Source organism: Oncorhynchus keta, chromosome 32 (genome assembly GCF_023373465.1).
Source record: "Oncorhynchus keta strain PuntledgeMale-10-30-2019 chromosome 32, Oket_V2, whole genome shotgun sequence".
Classification (NCBI taxonomy): Eukaryota; Metazoa; Chordata; class Actinopteri; order Salmoniformes; family Salmonidae; genus Oncorhynchus; species Oncorhynchus keta.
This window is the reverse complement of record NC_068452.1, coordinates 21,358,978-21,384,701: the sequence shown is the minus strand read 5'-3', so window position 1 is coordinate 21,384,701 and position 25,724 is coordinate 21,358,978. Positions and strand designations below refer to the sequence as shown.

Genomic DNA, 25,724 nt, shown 5'->3' with positions numbered 1-25,724 from the left:
GTGTGTGTGTGTGTGTGTGTGTGTGTGTGTGTGTGTGTGTGTGTGTGTGTGTGTGTGTGTGTGTGCGTGTGTGTCTGTGTGTCTGTGTGTCTGTGTGTCTGTGTGTGTGTGTGTGTTATTCAGGTGTGAGAAGTTGGCAGAGACGATCTGGCAGAACAGGCAGCAGATCAGGAGAGCAGAACACCTGAGACAACAGCTTCCCATCCCCGGCCCCATCGAGGAACTACTCAACGACCTCAACAGCACCATCACAGACATCATCTCAGCACTGGTCACCAGGTGTGTGTGTGCGTGTGTGTGTGTAAAGTTGTTGTTATTGTTCAGTATCAAAGTGCAAGGTATAGTGAGAATAGGTTGTAGTGTGTTGGACTGTGTGCGAGTGGCTTTGAGCTGGAAAGTGGGTGTGTTTAAATGTGAGCTTCTTATAGACACACTTATCTTCAGTGTGTATGCTACTCTACAGTCATGTTTACCCCCCCCCCACCCATCTACTCTGTGTGATGGGACTAAATGGAGAACAACTGAACTGTGCTACTTACCATATACTACACTCAGTGTGAACCCTTATACAAACCCTATCCTACTGACATAACCCCTGACTCTTTATATGGCCAAAAGAGTGTGAGATTACATTTATTACCAGAATTACATTAGAAATGACTCAGCATCTCACATCACGGGAGCCTGGTTATGTGACTCTGTGGAGCAGCAAATCGTGTGTGTGTGTGTTTGACTCTGTGCTGAGCCCAAGCTGGGTTGTTCCGAGGCAGGGGGAGCAAGCTGCTGATAGTTCCTCCAGTAGCCCAGCCCAGCTCTGCTCTCAACCCTTGCTGAACCTGTCAATGAACACACAAACACAACCCAGTCAGCCTGCATTTACCCTCAAAGCTACAAGGAGGGAGAGATGGGGGGAGGAGAGTGGGAGGCCTGCTATCGATCCGAGAGGAAAAAGAAAACAGGAGGGAGAGTGAACGGTGTAGAAAAGGAGATGAAGATAAAGTATGAGGAAGAGGAGGAGTGAACAGAGTTTCAAAGATATAGTGAAAGAAGTGAAGTGAAAGAAAGAGGGTCGATTCGAGAGCTAAAGAGACAAAAAAAAGTGTTTGAGACTAGAGATGAAGAGTCTACAATGATGGTGAGATGGGGAGGAAGGCTAACAGGCTCCGAAAGTTAGCTTGAGTTCCATGGTAGAGTGTTGTCGCCCTGGGGACACTGTCTGTCAGCCCGTATCAGTCCGCCAGCCTCACTGACTGGATCAGGAAGTCTTCTGAGTGCTCCCAGAACCCTCTGCTCTCTCCCCATTCCAGCTGTGGTCCCCACAGAGACCCATAATGCACTGAGAAGCTGTGTAATTGTCAGAACAATGTCCGTTAGGCCGCAGACAGGGAGGCATTGAGAGCGTAAAAACAATTATTTTAAAGTCCATACTACTGCACTGGTGTTTCCTCTCCTCTTAATTCGCTCTTTCCTCCAGTGAAACCACACCCACATCCTCTCTACTGTTCCCCCTAAACCTCTAGCAGGCGCCTGGGAGGGAGGCTAGGGAGGGAGGGAGGGTATCTCATCACTGCCTGCTCACAGAGATGAGAATATTGAGTACGGTCAGCCAAGCCTTAAACACAAACAGCGTACCCTACTTAAAAGCCCTAGCTGCCTGAATGAATGAGCATCATGCTGCCTGTGTGTAGCGTTTGTCTGTCTGTGTGTGTTTACGTGTGGGAGCATCGAGAGATGACAGCTTGCGTACTGTGTACCTTTCAAAAGCAGGTCAAATAGACGTAATAGGCAGCAGTGTGTGATGATCCCTGTGGTGATCTGTCAGTTAAAGAGATAGTGCTAAATGTTTTCAATCAAGCCCTTTTTCTACTAACCAAGAGTCAGGTGAACTCATGGATACCATCTGTATGACTCTGTGTGCAGTTTAAAGGAAGTTGAAGTTTCCGGGGTCATTGCTAACTAGCAAGCTAGTTGTTCCTGTAGACTTTGTCATTGGGCTAACGCTAGTTAGCAGTCGCTCCAGAATCTTCCTTCAAACTGCATGCAAAGACATGCAAACAGTATACATGAGTTCAAGCTAAAATGTTGCATTACCCCTTTAAAGCAACCCTCTACACTTTCCTCTGACTCGAGTCTGTCTGTCTGTCTGTCTGTCTGTCTGTCTGTCTGTCTGTATGTCTGTTTTTTCTCACTCTCTGTCTCTCTGTCTCTCTGTCTCTCTCTCTCTCTCTCTCTCTCTCTCTCTCTCTCTCTCTCTCTCTCTCTCTCTCTCTCTCTCTCTCTCTCTCTCTCTCTCTCTCTCTAGCACCTTTATCATAGAGAAGCAGCCTCCCCAGGTGCTGAAGACCCAGACCAAGTTTGCCGCCACAGTGCGCCTCCTAGTGGGTGGAAAGCTCAATGTGCACATGAACCCCCCGCAGGTCAAGGCCACCATCATCAGTGAACAGCAGGCGAAGGCCTTGCTCAAGAATGAGAACACCAGGAAGTAAGTCACAGCATAGAGCCCCCTCATCACTGATATCTACTGCCACAGTGGAATCTATGGAGCAAGTGGAGATTCCACATTTAGACATCCACATCCCACGTTCTACACACCTAATAGAACACTAAAGTAGTTAGTGTATACATTTTCCTTCCTAATACTAAAAGAATAGCCGTGTTAGCCTAAATTTGGGTAGCATTTTGCAAGATTGTCAGTATTGGCATCCTGAAAAAAACTTGTCTCACATAAATTGAAATGAGTCATTCCCCTTCATGTTCTGTGGAGGTTTCATGACTCTATGATTAATACATCTGCTGAAGCATCTACCTCTCCTCTTCTTCCTCCATCTTCCTTCCCCCTCCCCCAGTGACAGCAGTGGAGAGATCCTTAACAACAACTGTGTGATGGAGTACCACCAGGCCACAGGAACACTCAGCGCCAACTTCAGGAACATGGTGAGGATGGACGGGACCAGGGAGTCTAAGACTGTAATACCACACCTAGAGAAGATTCTCTTCAGAGACAAACCCCAGCTAAACTGGATTCTGCATTCTCATTCTGTGTTCATACTCATACAGATCGCATGTTACTCAGCCCATATGCTGTTTTGAGTTCACTAGGGTCCTCCATTAATCATTTACATGTAAACTCGGGCTTAAATGGATACTTCGGGATTTTGGCAATGAACTTGTGGATACCATTTTTATGTCTCTATTTCCAGAAGGAAGGAAGTTAAAGACAGAATGCTAGTGAATATGCAATGTCTTGCGAAACTACCCCTAAATTCCTACATACTGGACACAGGGACATAAAGATGGTACCCATGAGTTCCTCTGACTCTGCGGAAGTAGACAAAGGGCCTCATTGCCAAAATACCGAAGTATCCCTTCAAATCTGCTGAAATGAAAGGGAATCATGTGTGTGTGTTTGATCAGAGAACAGCTCCTCAAAGTGAATAGTCTAGAAGATGTTTGTGTGCTGTGCTGCTGTCCTCTCATGATCCTCCTCTCCGACCCCGCATCGTCTCTCATGTAGTCTTTGAAGAGGATCAAGCGCTCGGACCGGCGAGGGGCGGAGTCTGTGACAGAGGAGAAGTTTACCATTCTGTTTGAGTCTCAGTTCAGCGTCGGGGGTAATGAGCTGGTCTTTCAGGTTAAGGTAAGAACTGATAACCTGGTCCCAGATCTGTTTGTGCTGTTTTGCCAACTCTTATCAATAGAGCACACACAGGAAGGGATGAGCAGAGTGGTGGACTAGCCCAAGGTGAGCTGTTGACTCTAGTCTAACCTATAGCGCCTCAGCAGCCTTTCTTTCTTTCTGGTCCTGACGAGTAGAAAAAACTGTCGGGGGAGTTTCTCTTCTCCACTGTTCAACCAATCCGGTAAATGTGGAGGAGGAGCTAAGACGGAGTGTCGCCTTGTTAACGTCCAAAAGAGAAAGTCACGTCACAGGCTCTCTTTCCTTTCCCCCTGAAGACCAGACGCATCCAGTTGTCGTCGACGCGCAGAGGGTGGCTCCGTCAATACACCATGTTCCTTACCCTGCTCCTTCAGTGACCGTATTAGAAGTAGTAAACATTGTTAAAGCTATGTCACACAAGAAAAATGACCTTCACATTGTCAATGGTACAGGGAACATATATGCTCCCCTACTCCCTTAACACATTTGTTCATGTATTTCTCTGAATTATATGGATTTTTTGGTTGGAACAGAAAGTGCTAAACAGTAGGTTAAAAAACATGTTTTACATGAGTTGCCTTATATATACTGTATTTGATACACATATACATCATTGTGTTTGTAATGACCCCTGAACCTTTCCTTTCCTTTCCTTTCTTCCTTCCTTCCTTCCTTCCTTCCTTCCTTCCTTCCTTCCTTCCTTCCTTCCTTCCTTCCTTCCTTCCTTCCTTCCTTCCTTCCTTCCTTCCTTCCTTCCTTCCTTCCTTCCTTCCTTCTCTCTCTCTCTCTCTCTCTCTCTCTCTCTCTCTCTCTCTCTCTCTCTCTCTCTCTCTCTCTCTCTCTCAGACGTTATCACTTCCTGTGGTGGTGATCGTCCACGGTAGCCAAGACAATAACGCCACGGCAACAGTGCTGTGGGACAACGCTTTTGCCGAACCCGTAAGTTCAGTGTGATCATCATGTTGTGTGTATGTGCGTGTGTGATGATGTCTTTAACACTTTACGTTGCCCTGGTTTAGGGGCCTTAACCATCTCTCCACTCCTCCTCCCCAGGGTCGGGTGCCCTTCATAGTGCCTGATAAGGTGCTGTGGCCCCAGCTGTGTGAGGCCCTCAACATGAAGTACAAGGCGGAGGTGCAGAGTAACCGTGGCCTCTCAGAGGAGAACCTGGTCTTCCTGGCCCAGAAAGCATTCAGTAGCTCCAGCATCAACCCTGACGACTACCGCGGCATGACCATGACCTGGTCCCAGTTCAACAGGGTAAGACCAGGGTGGGCCTCAAATGGCACCATGTTTCCTATGTGGTGCACTCCTTTTGACCAGGGCCCATCTTTTGACAAGAACCCCATGGGCACTGATCAAAAGTAGTGCACTTTGTAGTGAGTAGGGTGCCATGTGGGACACAGGCCATGACTACTGACCAGTGGACTATAAGACCTGACCTCTGCATTAGGAACAAGTTGTTGCGGAGGGGTGATATCATCTCTTTGATACTCAGAGGGAACCTATTGTTTTTACCATGCCTGGCTGGTGTATATTTCATTTAGATGTGAGTATGTGCCACTGCAGACCCCGTTTACCTCGATGGTGTTCTTTTCCGTGTTCAGAGTAATGATTCCACTATATCTGCATTGGGGGCGGCAGGTAGTCTAGTGGTTAGAGCGTTGGGCCAGTAACAGAAAGGTTGCTAGATGGAATCCCCGAGCTGACAAGGTAGAAATGTGTCGTTCTGCCCCTGAACAAGGCAGTTAACCCACTGTTCCAAGGCCGTCAATTTGTTCTAAACTGACTTGCCTGGTTAAATAAAAAATACATTCTAATCTGCTCTCCTTGGGCTGAGCGAGTCTCTAATGTGTTTCTCTCTAAGGTGTGTCCTTAATGGTACCATATTCCCTACATAGTTCACTGGGCCCTGGTCAAAGGTAGTGCACTAGGTAGGGAATAGGGTGCCATTTAATCTGATGAGCTCTAGTTGGCTGGCTGTGAGGTCCTCAGGTCTGGTTAATGGGCCTGTTTGTCCAGACAGGAAGGACTAATTCAGGCCCAGTCCTCATTGGCTCCCTCTAACCAGCCACTGATGACAGAGAGCACACTCACATTCAGACCTCATTCACCATAGAGCATCAGCCTCATTAGAGAGAGAGAGAGAGGGCCTAGAAACAGGAACATGAACATGCAACTCACTCACTGATACACACGTGTATGCACACGCACACACACGCATACTTATAAACTCTCTCTCCCCACAAACACAATAACCCTGTGGACTCTGCATTGCTGCAACAGTCATACTGATCTGAACTGGATGGATGGATGTAAGGGGGTCAGCTGAACTCTGGGAAATATCTCTCACTGACTGACTGTCTATTGTAATTGCTACTCCTCTACTCTACTCTACTCTACTCTGTATGTGTGAGGGGAGGTAAAGAACAAATGGTTTATCGACTGTATCAAACCCAATGTCCCAATCCCTCTAACCTACAGGAGAGTTTGCCTGGCAGGAATTTCACGTTCTGGCAGTGGTTTGATGGGGTCATGGAACTCACAAAAAAACATCTCAAACCACACTGGAATGATGGGTAAGAATACTTTTTTGAATGTCTAAATTCCTAGAATTTCTACTCCAGAATAACCTGTGGAAATGAGGTTTGACTTGGATTGTGTGTTAGTGTAACATGAGATGCCTGCAGCGTGCACACACTGCCCAAGTAGACAGGGAAATGGACAGAGAAAATGACTCAACTAAACTAAAGGCCTCTTTTTGTTGTCGTTTGAATGGCAGCTGTAATGTGCTTTCTTTAGTGAGTCTTCTTGATAGAATGCACTTGGTGTTTTTTCCTCTTAAGCCCCCTGCTGTTACAGCCTCACATTTTGATTGCTTTTTTAATCTCAGCGAGCCTCTACCAAAAGGCCCTCCCCACAATGGACACGGCTTTACCATAGCAACCACAGAGATATTTATCCCTACATGTAATGGGTCAAAAGGATACAATTATTGTAGGGGCAGGGGGAGGCATGACAATGTATGTAACAATGTATCTTTGTCTATCTCTGTCCTTATGTCCCCCTCCTGTCCTCCTTCTGTCCTCCTCATGTTCTCCTTATGTTCTCTTCCTGTCCTCCTCATGTTCTCCTTATGTCCCCCTCCTGTCCTCCTCCTGTCCTCCTCATGTCCTCCTTATGTTCTCCTCCTGTCCTCCTCATGTTCTCCTTATGTTCTCCTCCTGTCCTCCTCATGTTCTCCTTATGTTCTCTTCCTGTCCTCCTTCTGTCCTCCTCATGTTCTCCTTATGTTCTCCTCCTGTCCTCCTCATGTCCGCCTTATGTCCCCCTCCTGTCCTCCTCATGTTCTCCTTATGTTCTCCTCCTGTCCTCCTCATGTCCTCCTTATGTTCTCCTCATGTTCTCCTTATGTCCCCCTCCTGTCCTCCTTCTGTCCTCCTCATGTTCTCCTTATGTTCTCCTCCTGTCCTCCTCATGTCCTCCTTATGTTCTCCTCATGTTCTCCTTATGTCCCCCTCCTGTCCTCCTCCTGTCCTCCTTCTGTCCTCCTCATGTTCTCCTTATGTTCTCCTCCTGTCCTCCTTCTGTCCTCCTCATGTTCTCCTTATGTTCTCCTCCTGTCCTCCTCATGTCCTCCTTATGTTCTCCTCCTGTCCTCCTTCGGTCCTCCTCATGTCCTCCTTATGTTCTCCTCCTGTCCTCCTTCTGTCCTCCTCATGTCCTCCTTATGTCCTCCTCATGTTCTCCTCCTGTCCTCCTCATGTCCTCCTTATGTTCTCCTCCTGTCCTCCTTCGGTCCTCCTCATGTCCTCCTTATGTTCCCCTCCTGTCCTCCTTCGGTCCTCCTCATGTCCTCCTTATGTTCTCCTGCTGTCCTCCTCCTGTCCTCCTCATGTCCTCCTTATGTTCTCCTCCTGTCCTTCTTCTGTCCTCCTCATGTCCTCCTCATGTCCTCATGTCCTCCTCATGTTCTCCTCCTGTCCTCCTCATGTACTCCTTATGTTCTCCTCCTGTCCTCCTCATGTCCTCCTCATGTTCTCCTCCTGTCCTCCTCATGTACTCCTTATGTTCTCCTCATGTCCTCCTCATGTTCTCCTCCTGTCCTCCTTCTGTCCTCCTCATGTCCTCCCTATGTTCTCCTCCTGTCCTCCTCATGTTTTTCTCCTGTCCTCCTTCTGTCCTCCTCATGTCCTCCTTATTTTCTCCTCCTGTCCTTCTCATGTTCTCCTCATGTTCTCCTCCTGTCCTCCTTCTCTCCTCCTCATGTCCTCCTTATGTTCTCCTCCTGTCCTCCTCATGTCCTCCTTATGTTCTCCTCATGTCCTCCTTATGTTCTCCTCCTGTCCTCCTCCTGTCCTCCTCATGTCCTCCTTATGTCCCCCTCCTGTCCTCCTTCTGTCCTCCTCATGTCCTCCTTATGTTCTCCTCATGTTCTCCTCCTGTCCTCCTCATGTCCTCCTTATGTCCCCCTCCTGTCCTCCTTCTGTCCTCCTCATGTCCTCCTTATGTTCTCCTCATGTTCTCCTCCTGTCCTCCTCATGTCCTCCTTATGTCCCCCTCCTGTCCTCCTTCTGTCCTCCTCATGTTCTCCTTATGTTCTCCTCCTGTCCTCCTCATGTCCTCCTTATGTTCTCCTCATGTTCTCCTCATGTCCCCCTCCTGTCCTCTTCCTGTCCTCCTTCTGTCCTCCTCATGTTCTCCTTATGTTCTCCTCCTGTCCTCCTCATGTCCTCCTTATGTCCCCCTCCTGTCCTCCTCATGTTCTCCTTATGTTCTCCTCCTGTCCTCCTCATGTCCTCCTTATGTTCTCCTCATGTTCTCCTTATGTCCCCCTCCTGTCCTCCTTCTGTCCTCCTCATGTCCCCCTCCTGTCCTCCTTCTGTCCTCCTCATGTCCCCCTCCTGTCCTCCTTCTGTCCTCCTCATGTTCTCCTCCTGTCCTCCTCCTGTCCTCCTTCTGTCCTCCTCATGTCCTCCTTATGTTCTCCTCCTGTCCTCCTCATGTTCTCCTCATGTTCTCCTCCTGTCCTCCTTCTCTACTCCTCATTTCCTCCTTGTGTTCTCCTCCTGTCATCCTCATGTCCTCCTCATGTCCTCTTGTCCTCCTTATGTGCTCCTCTTGTCCTCTTTATGTCCTCCTCATGTCCTCCTTATGCCCTCCTCCATATTCTCTATACATTTTCCCTCTCTCCATATCTCCCTCTTGCTGTCTCTCCCCTTCTCTCTCCTCTCTCTCTCTCCTCTCTCTCTCTCTCTCTCTCTCTCTCTCTCTCTCTCTCTCTCTCTCTCTCTCTCTCTCTCTCTCTCTCTCTCTCTCTCTCTCTCTCTCTCTCTTTCTCTCTCTCTCTCTCTCTCTCTCTCTCTCTCTCTCTCTCTCTCTCTCTCTCTCTCTCTCTCTCTCTCTTCCTTCCTCCATTCTCTATGTACAGGGCGATCCTGGGATTTGTGAACAAGCAGCAGGCCCAGGACATGTTGATGTCCAAACCCAATGGGACCTTCCTGCTCCGCTTCAGCGACTCTGAGATCGGAGGGATCACTATCGCCTGGGTGGCTGAGAATCCCAACAAACCAGGTACTGACAACCAACCAATCAAGCGATCAATCAATTAATTATTTTGTCAGTTATTCAATTAGTCAACACATTAATCTTTGATGGAGAAGGTCTGTAAAAATAGCCAAGTGAAACTATAACAAGTGTGTCTATGTTTCCAGGGGAGAGGATGGTGTGGAACCTCATGCCCTACACAACCAAAGACTTCTCCATCCGCTCTCTGGCTGACCGCATCAGTGACCTCAACCACCTCCTGTTCCTCTACCCAGACAGACCCAAGGATGAGGTCTTCTCCAAATACTACACGCCGCCCCTGTGTATGTACCTCACCTCTATTCATCCCTATACAAATACATGGTGACATATAATTATACTGTAGTGTCTATTCTCTATATCTGTTGCAATTTGGTCAGATAGAGGCTTAACAGCCACACTGAGGAACCTGTGCATGTGGACCGTATCTGCAGTCTGAATATAGCGATTCTCCCTGTCTCTCCTTCCCTTGCCTTTCTCTCTTACAGCCAAAGCAGTGGATGGATACGTGAAACCGCAGATCAAACAAGTGGTACCAGAGTAAGTCTCTCTCTCTCTCCTTCTCGCTCTCTGTGGCGATAGGGCCGATTTAATCACCTAACAATGTGGCCTGAATGCAGATCAACCATTAGGTCTTCACTCCAGATGGAGGAACCAATTAGAGCCCAGCATCCGCGGGCCTGAGGGCGCCTCTGTCCCTCTCATCACTGCACTTAGTAATGTCAGTCTGGGTAATGAGTTTGCAGGGTCCCTATTGTTACCATGAGGCTGTGGGCCTCTCAATGGGAGGGCTCCAGGGGCTGCTGCCCAGCACCCTGCCTAACCTGATCCTGCTGCTCAAAGGGACTGGTAATTAATGAAGCAGAGGAGGAGCAGGAGGTGCAGGAGGAGGGGGTGGTGGTGGTGAAGGGATGGTGATGAAGGTTGCCGTGGTAACCGACAAAGCTTGCAATCGGATTGACGTTCTCTGACTCGTGCTCGTGTGTCTTTCTGTCTGTCTGTTTGTCTGAACCTGCAGGTTCACCACGACCAATCCTGACCCAGCAGCAAACCCCACGTACATGGATCACGGAGCCTCCCCTGTTGTCAGTCACCCTCCAAATTACGGCATATACCAGCCTATGTGAGTAGAGATTACATATGTGTGCGTGCATGTGGGAATGTGAGGTGTGTGTGTCTGATGGCCTGTGCTACTAACTGGTCCCTGTGTTGTGAGGTGTGTGTGTCCTGTGTTACGAACTGGTTCCTGTGTTGTGAGGTGTGTGTCTGATACCCTGTGTTACTAACTGGTCCCTGTGTTGTGTGGTGTGTGTCTGATGGCCTGTGTTACTACCTGGTTCCTGCATTGTGAGGGGTGCGTGTCTGATGGCCTGTGTTACTAACTGGTCCCTGTGTTGTGAGGTGTGTGTCTGATGGCCTGTGTTACTAACTGGTCCCTGTGTTGTGAGGTGTGTGTCTAATGGCCTGTGTTACAAACTGGTCCCTGTGTTGTGAGGTGTGTGTCTGATACCCTGTGTAACTAACTGGTTCCTATGATGTGAGGTGTGTGTCTGATGGCCTGTGTTACTAACTGGCCCCTGTGTTGTGAGGTGTGTGTCTGATACCCTGTGTTACTAACTGGTTCCTGTGTTGTGAGGTGTGTGTCTGATGGCCTGTGTTACTAACTGGTCCCTGTGTTGTGAGGTGTGTGTCTGATACCCTGTGTTACTAACTGGTTCCTGTGTTGTGAGGTGTGTGTCTGATGGCCTGTGTTACTAACTGGTCCCTGTGTTGGGTGGTGTGTGTCTGATGGCCTGTGTCACTAACTGGTCCCTGTGTTGTGAGGTGTGTGTCTGATACCCTGTGTTACTAACTAGTCCCAGTGTTGTGAGGTGTGTGTGTCTGATACCCTGTGCTACTAACTGGTCCCTGTTTTGTGAGGTGTGCGTGTCTGATACCCTGTGTTACTAACTGGTTCCTGTGTTGTGAGGTGTGTGTGTCTGATACCCTGTGTTACTAACTGGTCCCTGTGTTGTGAGGTGTGTGTGTTTGATACCCTGTGTTACTAACTGGTTCCTGTGTTGCGAGGTGTGTGTCTGATACCCTGTGTTACTAACTGGTCCCTGTGTTGTGAGGTGTGTGTCTGATACCCTGTGTTACTAACTGGTTCCTGTGTTGTGAGGTGTGTGTCTGATACCCTGTGTAGATAACTGGTTCCTGTGTTGTGAGGTGTGTGTGTCTGATACCCTGTGCTACTAACTGGTCCCTGTGTTGTGAGGTGTGTGTGTCTGATGGCCTGTGTTACTAACTGGTTCCTGTATTGTGAGGTGTGTGTGTCTGATACCCTGTGTTACTAACTGGTTCCTGTGTTGTGAGGTGTGTGTGTCTGATGGCCTGTGTTACTAACTGGTTCCTGTGTTGTGAGGTGTGTGTGTCTGATTGCCTGTGTTACAAACTGGTCCCTGTGTTGTGAGGTGTGTGTCTGATGGCCTGTGTTACTAACTGGTTCCTGTGTTGTGAGGTGTGTGTCTGATACCCTGTGTTACTAACTGGTTCCTGTGTTGTGAGGTGTGTGTCTGATACATGTGTTACTAACTGGTTCCTGTGTTGTGAGGTGTGTGTGTCTGATGGTCTGTGTTACTAACTGGTCCCTGTGTTGTGAGGTGTGTGTTACTGATACCCTGTGTTACTAACTGGTTCCTGTGTTGTGAGGTGTGGGAGTGTCTGATGGCCTGTGTTACTAACTGGTCCCTGTGTTGTGAGGTGTGTGTCTGATGGCCTGTGTTACTAACTGGTCCCTGTGTTGTGAGGTGTGTGTCTGATACCCTGTGTTACTAACTGGTTCCTGTGTTGTGAGGTGTGTGTCTGATACATGTGTTACTAACTGGTTCCTGTGTTGTGAGGTGTGTGTTTCTGATACCCTGTTTTACTAACTGGTTCCTGTGTTGTGAGGTGTGTGTCTGATACATGTGTTACTAACTGGTCCCAGTGTTGTGAGGTGTGTGTGTCTGATACCCTGTGCTACTATCTGGTCCCTGTGTTGTGAGATGTGTGTGTCTGATACCCTGTGTTACCAACTGGCCCCTGTGTTGTGAGGTGTGCGTGTCTGATACCCTGTGTTACTAACTGGTTCCTGTGTTGTGAGGTGTGTGTGTCTGATACCCTGTGTTACTAACTGGTTCCTGTGTTGTGAGGTGTGTGTCTGATGGCCTGTGTTACTAACTGGTCCCTGTGTTGTGAGGTGTGTGTCTGATGGCCTGTGTTACTAACTGGTCCCTGTGTTGTGAGGTGTGTGTGTCTGATACCCTGTGTTACTAACTGGTCCCTCTGTTGTGAGGTGTGTGTGTCTGATACCCTGTGTTACTAACTGGTCCCTCTGTTGTGAGGTGTGTGTGTCTGATGGCCTGTGTTACTAACTGGTTCCTGTGTTGTGAGGTGTGTGTGTCTGATACCCTGTGTTACTAACTGGTTCCTGTGTTGTGAGGTGTGTGTGTCTGATACCCTGTGTTACTAACTGGTCCCTGTGTTGTGAGGTGTGTGTCTGATACCCTGTGTTACTAACTGGTTCCTGTGTTGTGAGGTGTGTGTGTCTGATACCCTGTGTTACTATCTGGTCCCTGTGTTGTGAGGTGTGTTTTTGATACCCTGTGTTACTAACTGGTCCCTGTGTTGTGAGGTGTGTGTGTCTGATACCCTGTGTTACTATCTGGTCCCTGTGTTGTAAGGTGTGTTTTTGATACCCTGTGTTACTAAGTGGTTCCTGTGTTGTGAGGTGTGTGTGTCTGATACTCTGTGTTACTAACTGGTTCCTGTGTTGTGAGGTGTGTGTGTCTGATACCCTGTGTTACTAACTGGTCCCTGTGTTGTGAGGTGTGTGTGTCTGATACCCTGTGTTACTAACTGGTCCCTGTGTTGTGAGGTGTGTGTCTGATGGCCTGTGTTACTAACTGGTTCCTGTGTTGTGAGGTGTGTGTGTCTGATACCCTGTGTTACTAACTGGTCCCTGTGTTGTGAGGTGTGTGTGTCTGATACCCTGTGTTACTAACTGGTCCCTGTGTTGTGAGGTGTGTGTGTCTGATACCCTGTGTTACTAACTGGTCCCTGTGTTGTGAGGTGTGTGTGTCTGATTCCCTGTGTTACTAACTGGTCCCTGTGTTGTGAGGTGTGTGTGTCTGATACCCTGTGTTACTAACTGGTCCCTGTGTTGTGAGGTGTGTGTGTCTGATACCCTGTGTTACTAACTGGTCCCTGTGTTGTGAGGTGTGTGTGTCTGATACCCTGTGTTACTAACTGGTTCCTGTGTTGTGAGGTGTGTGTCTGATACCCTGTGTTACTAACTGGTCCCTCTGTTGTGAGGTGTGTGTGTCTGATGGCCTGTGTTACTAACTGGTTCCTGTGTTGTGAGGTGTGTGTGTCTGATACCCTGTGTTACTAACTGGTCCCTGTGTTGTGAGGTGTGTGTGTGTGATACCCTGTGTTACTAACTGGTTCCTGTGTTGTGAGGTGTGTGTCTGATACCCTGTGTTACTAACTGGTCCCTCTGTTGTGAGGTGTGTGTGTCTGATGGCCTGTGTTACTAACTGGTTCCTGTGTTGTGAGGTGTGTGTGTCTGATGGCCTGTGTTACTAACTGGTTCCTGTGTTGTGAGGTGTGTGTCTGATACCCTGTGTTACTAACTGGTTCCTGTGTTGTGAGGTGTGTGTCTGATGGCCTGTGTTACTAACTGGTTCCTGTGTTGTGAGGTGTGTGTCTGATACCCTGTGTTACTAACTGGTTCCTGTGTTGTGAGGTGTGTGTGTCTGATACCCTGTGTTACTAACTGGTTCCTGTGTTGTGAGGTGTGTGTGTCTGATACCCTGTGTTACTAACTGGTTCCTGTGTTGTGAGGTGTGTGTGTCTGATACCCTGTGTTACTAACTGGTCCCTGTGTTGTGAGGTGTGTGTGTCTGATACCCTGTGTTACTAACTGGTTCCTGTGTTGTGAGGTGTGTGTCTCATGGCCTGTGTTACTAACTGGTTCCTGTGTTGTGAGGTGTGTGTGTCTGATACCCTGTGTTACTAACTGGTTCCTGTGTTGTGAGGTGTGTGTCTGATGGCCTGTGTTACTAACTGGTTCCTGTGTTGTGAGGTGTGTGTGTCTGATACCCTGTGTTACTAACTGGTTCCTGTGTTGTGAGGTGTGTGTGTCTGATACCCTGTGTTACTAACTGGTTCCTGTGTTGTGAGGTGTGTGTCTGATACCCTGTGTTACTAACTGGTTCCTGTGTTGTGAGGTGTGTGTGTCTGATACCCTGTGTTACTAACTGGTTCCTGTGTTGTGAGGTGTGTGTGTCTGATGGCCTGTGTTACTAACTGGTTCCTGTGTTGTGAGGTGTGTGTCTGATGGCCTGTGTTACTAACTGGTTCCTGTGTTGTGAGGTGTGTGTCTGATACCCTGTGTTACTAACTGGTTCCTGTGTTGTGAGGTGTGTGTGTGTGTCTGATACCCTGTGTTACTAACTGGTTCCTGTGTTGTGAGGTGTGTGTCTGATGGCCTGTGTTACTAACTGGTCCCTGTGTTGTGAGGTGTGTGTGTCTGATACCCTGTGTTACTAACTGGTTCCTGTGTTGTGAGGTGTGTGTCTGATGGCCTGTGATACTAACTGGTTCCTGTGTTGTGAGGTGTGTGTGTCTGATACCCTGTGTTACTAACTGGTTCCTGTGTTGTGAGGTGTGTGTCTGATGGCCTGTGATACTAACTGGTTCCTGTGTTGTGAGGTGTGTGTCTGATGGCCTGTGTTACTAACTGGTTCCTGTGTTGTGAGGTGTGTGTGTCTGATACCCTGTGTTACTAACTGGTTCCTGTGTAGTGAGGTGTGTGTGTCTGATACCCTGTGTTACTAACTGGTTCCTGTGTTGTGAGGTGTGTGTGTCTGATACCCCGTGTTACTAACTTGTTCCTGTGTTGTGAGGTGTGTGTGTCTGATACCTTGTGTTACTAACTGGTTCCTGTGTTGTGAGGTGTGTGTGTCTGATACCCTGTGTTACTAACTGGTTCCTGTGTTGTGAGGTGTGTGTGTCTGATACCCTGTGCTACTAACTGGTTCCTGTGTTGTGAGGTGTGTGTGTCTGATACCCTGTGTTACTAACTGGTTCCTGTGTTGTGAGGTGTGTGTGTCTGATACCCTGTGTTACTAACTGGTCCCTGTGTTGTGAGGTGTGTTTGTCTGATACCCTGTGTTACTAACTGGTTCCTGTGTTGTGAGGTGTGTGTGTCTGATACCCTGTGTTACTAACTGGTCCCTGTGTTGTGAGGTGTGTGTGTCTGATACCCTGTGTTACTAACTGGTTCCTGTGTTGTGAGGTGTGTGTCTGATACCCTGTGTTACTAACTGGTCCCTGTGTTGTGAGGTGTGTGTGTCTGATACCCTGTGTTACTAACTGGTTCCTGTGTTGTGAGGTGTGTGTGTCTGATACCCTGTGTTACTAACTGGTCCCTGTGTTGTGAGGTGTGTGTGTCTGATACCCTGTGTTACTAACTGGTCCCTGTGTTGTGAGGTGTGTGTGTCTGATACCCTGTGTTACTAACTGGTCCCTGTGTTGTGAGGTGTGTGTCTGATACCCTGTGTTACTAACTGGTTCCTGTGTTGTGAGGTGTGTGTGTCTGATACCCTGTGTTACTAACTGGTCCCTGTGTTGTGAGGTGTGTGTGTCTGATACCCTGTGTTACTAACTGGTCCCTGTGTTGTGAGGTGTGTGTGTCTGATACCCTGTGTTACTAACTGGTCCCTGTGTTGTGAGGTGTGTGTGTCTGATACCCTGTGTTACTAACTGGTTCCTGTGTTGTGAGGTGTGTGTCTGATACCCTGTGTTACTAACTGGTCCCTGTGTTGTGAGGTGTGTGTGTCTGATACCCTGTGTTACTAACTGGTCCCTGTGTTGTGAGGTGTGTGTGTCTGATACCCTGTGTTACTAACTGGTCCCTGTGTTGTGAGGTGTGTGTGTCTGATACCCTGTGTTACTAACTGGTCCCTGTGTTGTGAGGTGTGTGTCTGATACCCTGTGTTACTAACTGGTCCCTGTGTTGTGAGGTGTGTGTGTCTGATACCCTGTGTTACTAACTGGTCCCTGTGTTGTGAGGTGTGTGTGTCTGATACCCTGTGTTACTAACTGGTCCCTGTGTTGTGGCAGGAGTGACTCCATGTTAGATGCTGACGGTGACTTTGACCTGGATGACACCATGGACGTGGCGCGACACGTTGAGGAGCTGCTGCGGCGACCGATGGAGAACCAATGGAGCGGCCAGCAGTCGTGACCCTCAACCTCTAACCCCTGACACCAACAAAAGAACCCCGCACCTTTTGACATTTCTGATGGTTTAATTCCATTCATTTCCTCCTGTCCTGTTTCAGCTATAATGTGAAATGTTAACAATGGTTGTGATTGTTTTTTTGTTTTTTCTCCTCAGCATGCAAACTGCACGTCAGTGACCTTTTTTCAGTTTGTCTCCGTGCGTATCTGTAAAACAGACTAGGTAGAGATGCAAAAAAAACCACAATGTTACAGTATTGTATGAAAAAAATTAAATTCACGCATGTATTTTAATTTGGTCATAATTCTAACAAAGATATATGAAGAACACTCTCCACAACCGGTATGAAGTCATTTAAACAGTTGTACTGTTTTTATTTTTGTTTAGTTGTTTTATTATTGTAAATGGTTTATCAACAAAGTTTGTTGTTTATTGAATCCGCCCTCTGCCAAAGAAGAGAAAAACTTCAATGAATAATTTGTTGTTGTTATTGACAATATCATTGGATTTGTTGCTAAGGGAAGTTTCAATCAGTACTATAATAATTCTGAATCTTTACACACTAAACTCCAAGCAGAATGGCTCTCATTTCATTCTCAGAGCACACTGAGTGTCTATGTCACACACACACACGCGCACACACACACACACACACACACACACACACACACACACACACACACACACACACACACACACACACACACACACACACACACACACACACACACACACACACACACGGTTGCATAATATACACTGCTCAAAAAAATAAAGGGAACACTAAAATAACACCACCTAGATCTGAATGAATGTTGAATGTTGAATGTGCTGACAACAAAATCACCCAAAAATGATCCATTGAAATCAAATTTATCAACCCATGGAGGTCTGGATTTGGAGTGAAAAACCACACTACAGGCTGATCCAAAATGAGTCAAAATGAGGTTCAGTTGTGTGTGTGGCCTCCACGTGCCTGATTGACCTCCCTACAACGCCTGGGCATGCTCCTGATGAGGTGGCGGATGGTCTCCTGAGGGATCTCCTCCCAGACCTAGACTAACTCCTGGACAGTCTATGGTGCAACGCCACGTTGGTGGATGGAACGAGACATGATGTCCCAGATGTGCTCAATTGGATTCAGGTCTGCGGAACGGGCGGGCCAGTCCATAGCATCAATGCCTTCCTCTTGCAGGAACTGCTGACACACTCCAGCCACATGAGGTCTAGCAATGTCTTGCATTAGGAGGAACCCAGGGCCAACCGCACCAGCATATGGTCTCACAAGGGGTCTGAGGATCTCATCTCGGTACCTAAGGGAAGTCAGGCTACCTCTGGCGAGCACATGGAGGGCTGTGCGGCCCCCCAAAGAAATGCCACCCCACACCATGACTGACCCACCGCTAAACCGGTCATGCTGGAGGATGTTGCAGGCAGCAGAACGTTCTCCACGGCGTCTCAAGACTCTGTCACGTCTGTCACGTGCTCAGTGTGAACCTGCTTTCATCTGTGAAGAGCACAGGGAGCCAGTGGCGAATTTGCCAATCTTGGTGTTCTCTGGCAAATGCCAAACGTCCTGCACGGTGTTGGGCTGTAAGCACAACCCCCACCTGTGGACGTCGGGCCCTCATACCACCCTCATGGAGTCTGTTTCTGACCGTTTGAGCAGACACATGCACATTTGTGGCCTGCTGGAGGTCATTTTGCAGGGCTCTGGCAGTGCTCCTCCAGCTCCTCCTTGCACAAAGGCGGAGGTAGCGGTCCTGCTGCTGGGTTGTTGCCCTCCTACGGCCTCCTCCACGCCTCCTGATGTACTGGCCTGTCTCCTGGTAGCGCCTCCATGCGCTGGACACTACGCTGACAGACACAGAAAACCTTCTTGCCACAGTTCGCATTGTTGTGCTATCCTGGAGGAGCTGCACTACCTGAGCCACTTGTGTGGGTTGTAGACTCCGTCTCATGCTACCACTCGAGTGAAAGCACCGCCAGGATTCAAAAGTGACCGAAACATCAGCCAGGAAGCATAGGAACTGAGAAGAGGTCTGTAGTCACCACGTGCAGAACCACTCCTTTATTGGTGGTGTCTTGCTAATTGCCTATAATTTCCACCTGTTGTCTATTCCATTTGCACAACAGCATGTGGAATTTATTGTCAATCAGTGTTGCTTCCTAAGTGGACAGTTTGATTTCACAGAAGTGTGATTGACTTGGAGTTACATTGTGTTGTTTAAGTGTTCCCTTTATTTTTTTGAGCAGTGTACATCAGCTCCAGCTGAAACTTGGGGACTTTGGACCCCCTCTTCACTCACAGGGATATATTCATTTCCTGTATTTGCACACAGATGAAATGTAAATACAAGCATGTATCCAGCATGGCCAGGCAGGTCTCTGGACAGCCCATAGAGATAGATAGAGGACTCATCATTAATATAACCCATTTTAACATGGCCATTGAGGTCTTCCACCAATTGAAAGTTGTCAACTGGGTGGGGATTCCTACGAGTTGGGAGCAATCAGCCAATGAAGAAGAATGACATTTACTACTTTAGTACCTCAACGGTGCTGCCCATGCTGTCACACAGACACTTTAATGGCACAGATAAAATGATGAGTCGTCTATCTACCTCCTTACCCCTGTAAATGATGCATGTGCCATCAACACTACCTCTCATTACCACTCTGTCTGTCTGCCTGGTGTTTTAAACAGCTCATTTGGTCATGTCTTGTTATTGGTTGTGACGTCTAGTGTTGACAATCTATTTGGGGAGCTGTTGGGATGCGTGTAGAGGAGCTGAGGCCACGGGGGTGTGTGTGGAGGTCGGGGTTTAGTTGGGAGATCTGTAGGAAAGTCCATTACTAGGACTGATGGATGAAGAGCCTCTATACTGGGTCCTTATTGGCTTAGTATTGTTCATCTGCTGAAGTACACTAACTACTCAATCCATAGCCTGAGATAACCAGTGGAGATCTAATTCAACTCATTTTACCATGGGGCAGAGATACCAGTTTTACCATGGGGCAGAGATACCAGTTTTACCATGGGGCAGAGATACATTTTTGCCATTTAAAGCAAGTTTTCTGCAGTTCTACACATTTTTCCATGGGGCGGAGTTTAAAAAAACAAAACACATTTCATGCAATTCTACTCATTTTACCATGGGGCAGAGATACATGTTTTGAAGTTTTAAAGCTAATTCCCTGCAATGCTACCAGTTTTGCCATGGGGTGGAGATACATTTTTGCAGTTTTAAAGCAAATTCCCTGTAATTCTACACATTTTGCCATTACTTATGTCATGTTAATGATATCTGAGTGAGTGTGACTAGCTAGACTAGTTAGCTAGACTAGTCAGCTGTTAGCTGACATGGCGAAGTGACTGTCACTGACAAAACAGGAGAAAAACCTGCTGATGCACAACCACATTTCATCTTCTAACTTTCAACAGACATTTAGACCCCAACTGAGTTCCAAAAAAAAACTGACCCGGGCCCTAAGCGACCGCTTATGTCGCTTATGCTTGGAGCCAGCCCTGATGGTACTCCTGTCTGTCTGTCTGTCTGTCTGTCTGTCTGTCTGTCTGTCTGTCTGTCTGTCTGTCTGTCTTTTCTCTCTCTGTCTATCTCTGTCTGTAAGCTTGTCTCCTGTTTGCTGTTATTACTGATCACTGTTACTAAGTCTGCATGTGCATGTCTGTCTCTGTGTGATATAACATAAAACATCAACTGACAACCTGAGGTACAGATATATAGCTAAGTGTGCAGACAATACGAAGCGCTTGAACACTTGACTCATCAGTCCTGAGCATGAAGGCCGTTGCTACCATAAAGTTTGGGATATTTTAGCACTGGCTCACTCCCTGTCTTTCAGCCAAGATCTTGTAGTGGGTCTTTCTCCATATACTCCCAGCAGGATTAGTCTGCCATAGTACACCTTAGCTACCGCAGTTTAACAAAGCATGTAACGATAGATCCACCTGTTGCCGTGGCTACTCTGTTCACCCCCCCACCGCACATACACACACACACACAAACTTCTGAACCATTGGGCAATAGCCCCACACAACCCCCACAGTCATATTACACACACACACACACACAACCCATTGCCTCTACTCATAAGCTCTGCCCACTCAGGAATGAAGCCCTATGCTTGTTTGATGTATCATAAAATGGAAAAAAAGACCAATAGAGTCTCTGTCTATTAGTGGAGGCTGGTGGGAGGAGCTATGGGAGGATGGGCTCATTGTAATGGCTGGAATGGAATAAATGCAACAGAGTCAAACATGTGGTTTCCATATGTTCGATGTGTTTGATACAGTTCCATTGATTCCATTCCAGCCATTACAGTGAGCCCGTCCTCCTATAGCTCCTCCCACCAGCCTCCTCTGCTATCTATATACAGCATATATGAATTTATTTTCTGTACCGTAATTCTATTTTATTACAGTATACTGTACGTCTGTGGCACGCCCCTCTGAATGTAACCCCCTTGCATGACCTGAGGAGGTTGTCCGTAGAACATGGCAGCCACTGCAAAACCCCTTAGGTTTCATCTGAAGTATCTGAAAAGAGCCATATTGCAAACAGGAATCAGAAGAATGTTGCTTTTGTGTTTGTCCTGCTGACATTATTTAGTCTTTTCCCATCTTTGTTTCTTTAATTTTTCCAGGTCAAAACAGCTCGTTTTTTCTTCTTTGTATTTCTTGATTTTACTGATATTTTTTGAAGAGTAAAAGCTACATGGGAATTCTTGTGATGTTTCCTTTAAAAAAACAAAACAAAAAAAAACGTTATTCTGATCATTTCAAAGTCTTTGCTTCACATTTTAGTTAGTCTATGTACTCGGGAAGCTGTATATGAGGCTGTGTTCTGTTCTGTGTTAGCTCCACATTTGTGGTTTGGTTTTAGCACTTTGGATGTGTTGCAAGGAAAACTGCAATTGAAAAAAAAAAAAGTTTTATAAGTAATTTCAACCCTAACATGTATAATGAAAAATAAGTTGTGACTGAATAAATGTAGTGGTTTATTTGTTCACATTCAATGTCAGTTTGAACTGCACCTTACCGATACTGTACATGAGACCATTTCAATAGAGTTCATTCAGAATGTAAACTCAAATTCCAATTCTAATTTCTTCTCATTGAGCATTGAAGCATTGAATTTAGAGTACTATCTGAATTGAAAAGGAATGGACCCAAACCCTGACTAGCCTTTCAACAGCCTTCGGACTGGGTGTGGGCATCATTGTACCGCTATAACATTGGTTTATGTGATCGGTTGTCCAGTGGCAACTCATATCTGCCATCTTGTGGCAGGAACACAAATTGTCTCTGAGACACAGTACTGGACTGGTATGTACTGTCCCTTTAATGCCAGAGGGGCTTTTCTCACCTGTCACTCAGGGCCAAGGGGACATGGAAAAGTGATTAGACAATGTAATTAACCTAATGCATGAACTGCAATCGACTATGACCCCATTGATTACTATAAAATATATTATGATTGTCAATTTCCTATGGAACAGACAGATCCAAGACCCACGGTTTGCCTTCTCAACAAATAACTCAATCACATTTACTATATTCTAATTAATTGTTTTCCATTTTTAAAAACATCGGACATGTCTGGAGGTCAGAGAGCGACTGTTGCTTGGATACGAAACTGCACGTGGTTGCTTGGTTACTGTTCAATATTCACAACAATGGCTTTAATAGCTTTAAGCGTTGGACAGAGAATAAAATTAAATGTAACACAGCAGTAAGGCGAGATGTGTCGGGTTTTTTTTCCAGCAAAGGAAATGGTTAGAGCATTGAGTGAAAAGAAAGGGAAAGGGGATACCTCGTCAGTTGTATAACTGAATGCATTCAACTGAAATGTGTCTTCCGCATTTAACCCAACCCCTCTGAATCAGAGGGTGAATGTGTGGGGTTATTACAGTAGAATATTATATACTGTAGTATAATAAGGTATACTACATAAATATAGTATTATAAGATATTCACAGCCATATTTTACTTGACATTGGATTGTATATACTCAAGATAAAAGGCTCTGGGAGAGTTGCAAGTCTGGCACCCACCAGCAGCTATGTATAGCCTCGCTGCACAGGACTGAAATGAACCGCTTTTTCAATGGAGTAGATGGGATCCGTCCTCTCGTTCTACCCTGTGACCACTAGATGTCCTCAGTGCCCAATGTGATTCCTGCACTCTGCAATAACACGGGGAATGGAAATGAACGACGAAACAAAGCACAATGCCAGTCAGCAGTATGCATAGGATGCATGTGGGACAGGTCACGTGATTAACATGTTTTAACAGGAATAGAAAAACCATGACAGAGGTACTTTTTAAAATGAGCCCTTCTGTTAGGTTCATATATCATCATCCCAGCTCAATAAACCTCAGTCTCTCCTACAGGTCAGAAATGTGAATATTTATTCACGGGTTTGACGTTCTCCCCAGGAAACATCTTTCATCAGATAATTGGGATGCAAATTGGCACAAATTACCATGGTATTAGTCTATTCATACAAATGAATCTCTGTATCAACTCCAGTAATTAGGGGCGCCAGTGGAAGGTTCAGTCCAGGCAGAAAGGGCACAGACACAGTCGCTGTAGGACGGGACAGAAAACCACAGCCCTGCTCTGATTGATAAGTAAAGAGTGTTGACATGGAGGGTGTTTAAGGAACGAGTTTCATTTCCTCCCTCCACAGAGGTCATGTGAGTGAGCACAGGAAGTGATGTGTAAGAGAAACAAAAAGTGTGGTGCTTATGCTCTGGGAGGAATGCCCTCAGACCCCCTGCTGTGGGGAGTCTCAGCTCACTTCACTAAAAAAACAAATGACACTTTTGGGGATTATTCAGCCTCATCTTGTGTCAGAGTTCCCAGAGTTGATTTCCTGTACTGATACATGCCTGAATGAGGTAAGAGGGTCTTAACGTCTGTGGTCAAATGTCTTAAATACAAGATGTGACCGGGTCATACATGTACAAAAAAAAACTTCCTATAAACTTCAACCTCCAGGACAAAAACCCTGTGGGACCTGCACAGTCAGATTACCCAGCAGTCAAAGGGCCTTTCATCAGCTGTGACGGATACAATCTAAAATCATCTGGCTTCTCCTGGAAAGGGCCTCGAGGGATCAGGGTTAAGGGGGGTGTATGGATGGCTATCCCTTCATATGTCTGCGGTTCACAAAGGGGGAGGGTGGGGGAAGGGAGACAGCACAACTTCGGCTCACTTCCTGTCACAGGAAGCTACGAGCAACTTCCATGGAAATCAACCAGGGTGTGATTGAATTGTTAGTGGCATGATAGTCAAATGGAAAACAATGCTGCAACTGCTTTCCGTTTCCTTTTCTGTGGATCTCTCACAGACTCTCTTTTATTCTCTCCCTTTTTCTGTCTCTCTCTCTCTCTATCTCCGGCTCTCATTAATAATAACTCCATTCTCCTCCCCAGTAGAGTAGGACCATCCTCATCTGTTCACCACAACATCTTTCTTTACTAAGCGGAGGACCAGTTTGCAGTGATGCAGCATAAGATAAGGTCCTTGGTTAATAAGTCCTAGTGTGGCTCCCCCCCGTGTGGGTCCTAGGGGGGGTTCCTGTTTGAGGCTTGGGAGCCAAAGGGATTTGAACATTAAAGTGAGACAGCCTGGCTGGAAGGCTTGGAGCAGGACTTTTAAAAGCAGGACTTATTCTGAATTATTTCTGAAGATGCATAATGCATGAATCAGAGTGAGTGAGGAGTGAGAGAGAGAGAGAGAGAGAGAGAGAGAGACTACCTCACCCCCGACCTCTTGCCTTCCTTCTTGACTTATTTTTCTCATCAGTAGTATCCCTCACCTCGATCTCGTCTTCTCACCTTTCCTCGATCTTTCCATCCACCCCATTGTTCTTTATTTTCCTCCCCAATGTGTTCATTCCACCAACATTTCTCTCTCTCTACTGTTCTCTCTCTCTCTACTGCTCTCTCGCTCTCTACTGTTCTCTCTCTCTCTACTGCTCTCTCACTCTCTACTGCTCTCCCTCTCTCTCTCTCTCTCTCTCTCTCTCTCTCTCTCTCTCTCTCTCTCTCTCTCTCTCTCTCTCTCTCTCTCTCTCTCTCTATCTCTCTCTAGCCCAGCATCTGAACTACTGTGTTCTAGAAGAATCAGCTGTGTATAAATAATTCACATTGAGAAGTAGTTTCTGGTCAATGAGTATAGACTGACCCGCTGGCTGGCTGGCTGACTGGCTGACTAGCTGGCTGGCTGACTGGCAGATTGACTGGTGTAAGACGGATGAGGCAGCCGCAGGATGTATGCCTCTGCCCTCATTTAAGTTTACAGGAAGGAAGAACACACACACACACACACACACACACACACACACACACACACACACACACACACACACACACACACACACACACACACACACACACACACACACACACACACACACACACACACACACATGCACACTCTATCCTAGTTCACACTCCTTCAATTCAAAGACACATCAATGTCACAGAAAACCACAGAGCAGCTGATCTAACCGCTCATCCATACTGCAGAATTTGATTATAATGTCTTGGTACGACAATAATGACCAAACACTCTGAGCATCTCTACCGCAGCAGCACATGATTTCTCTCCTTCCAAATGGCTGTGGTGTGATTTGTCCTCTCAGTGGGTTATAACTGAACTGTATTATCTGAGTGCTTATTGTTCATCGTTCCTTCCTCCTCCCCTGGAATGTCTGCCTGATGGTGAAGATCCCGGTTTCGTCCCAAATGGCAACCTATTCCCTAGATAATGCACTACTTTTGACCAGGGCCCTATATGAGCTGTGGTCAAAAGTAGGGCACTATATAGGGAATAGGGTACCATTTGGGATGAAACCTTGTCAGTGGGTTTGTCCTGCATCATTAGGGGTGAAACACTTTAACAGAATGATGAGTTTCTGTGAAGTCGTGTGATGAAGTAGATCGATAAAGATGTTTTGTAGAATTCATCAGCGATTGCACAGAGATAATTGTCCCCCTTGTTTCCCAGATTTGTTGAATGACGATAGTGAAAGTGATTGAGCTAATTTGTGGTCAGAATTGAATCATTACTGATATTGTGGGTTTCTATCCGCAGCAGTTGAATTCTGAACTGTGGCACAGGGATTGGTTGTGTACCACTTGTTCTACAGTATGAATAGATAGGTCTATTCTGA

The 25,724-nt window shown here is 46.8% G+C and overlaps 1 protein-coding gene and 1 long non-coding RNA gene across 4 annotated transcripts in view; both read left to right on the top strand.

Moving 5' to 3' along the window:
- The window catches only part of LOC118372176 (signal transducer and activator of transcription 5B-like), a 125,326-nt gene extending 103,777 nt beyond the window's left edge, over positions 1-21,549 (top strand). For all 3 annotated transcript variants that reach the window (XM_052490889.1, XM_052490891.1, XM_052490890.1), the window contains 12 exons: positions 124-279; positions 2,303-2,482; positions 2,847-2,934; positions 3,515-3,637; positions 4,505-4,597; positions 4,712-4,918; positions 6,143-6,237; positions 9,090-9,232; positions 9,373-9,528; positions 9,733-9,784; positions 10,263-10,367; positions 16,394-21,549. In XM_052490889.1, coding sequence (XP_052346849.1) covers positions 124-279; positions 2,303-2,482; positions 2,847-2,934; positions 3,515-3,637; positions 4,505-4,597; positions 4,712-4,918; positions 6,143-6,237; positions 9,090-9,232; positions 9,373-9,528; positions 9,733-9,784; positions 10,263-10,367; positions 16,394-16,517 — 1,522 coding nt within the window. In that variant the 3' untranslated portion in view covers positions 16,518-21,549. The remainder of the gene's footprint in view (positions 1-123; positions 280-2,302; positions 2,483-2,846; positions 2,935-3,514; positions 3,638-4,504; positions 4,598-4,711; positions 4,919-6,142; positions 6,238-9,089; positions 9,233-9,372; positions 9,529-9,732; positions 9,785-10,262; positions 10,368-16,393) is intronic.
- Positions 12,068-15,042, top strand: LOC127914486 (uncharacterized). Its single transcript, XR_008088539.1, has 3 exons — positions 12,068-12,658; positions 13,727-14,208; positions 14,352-15,042. It is a non-coding gene; the product is annotated as an uncharacterized LOC127914486 (long non-coding RNA).
- Positions 21,550-25,724: the final 4,175 nt, after the last annotated feature.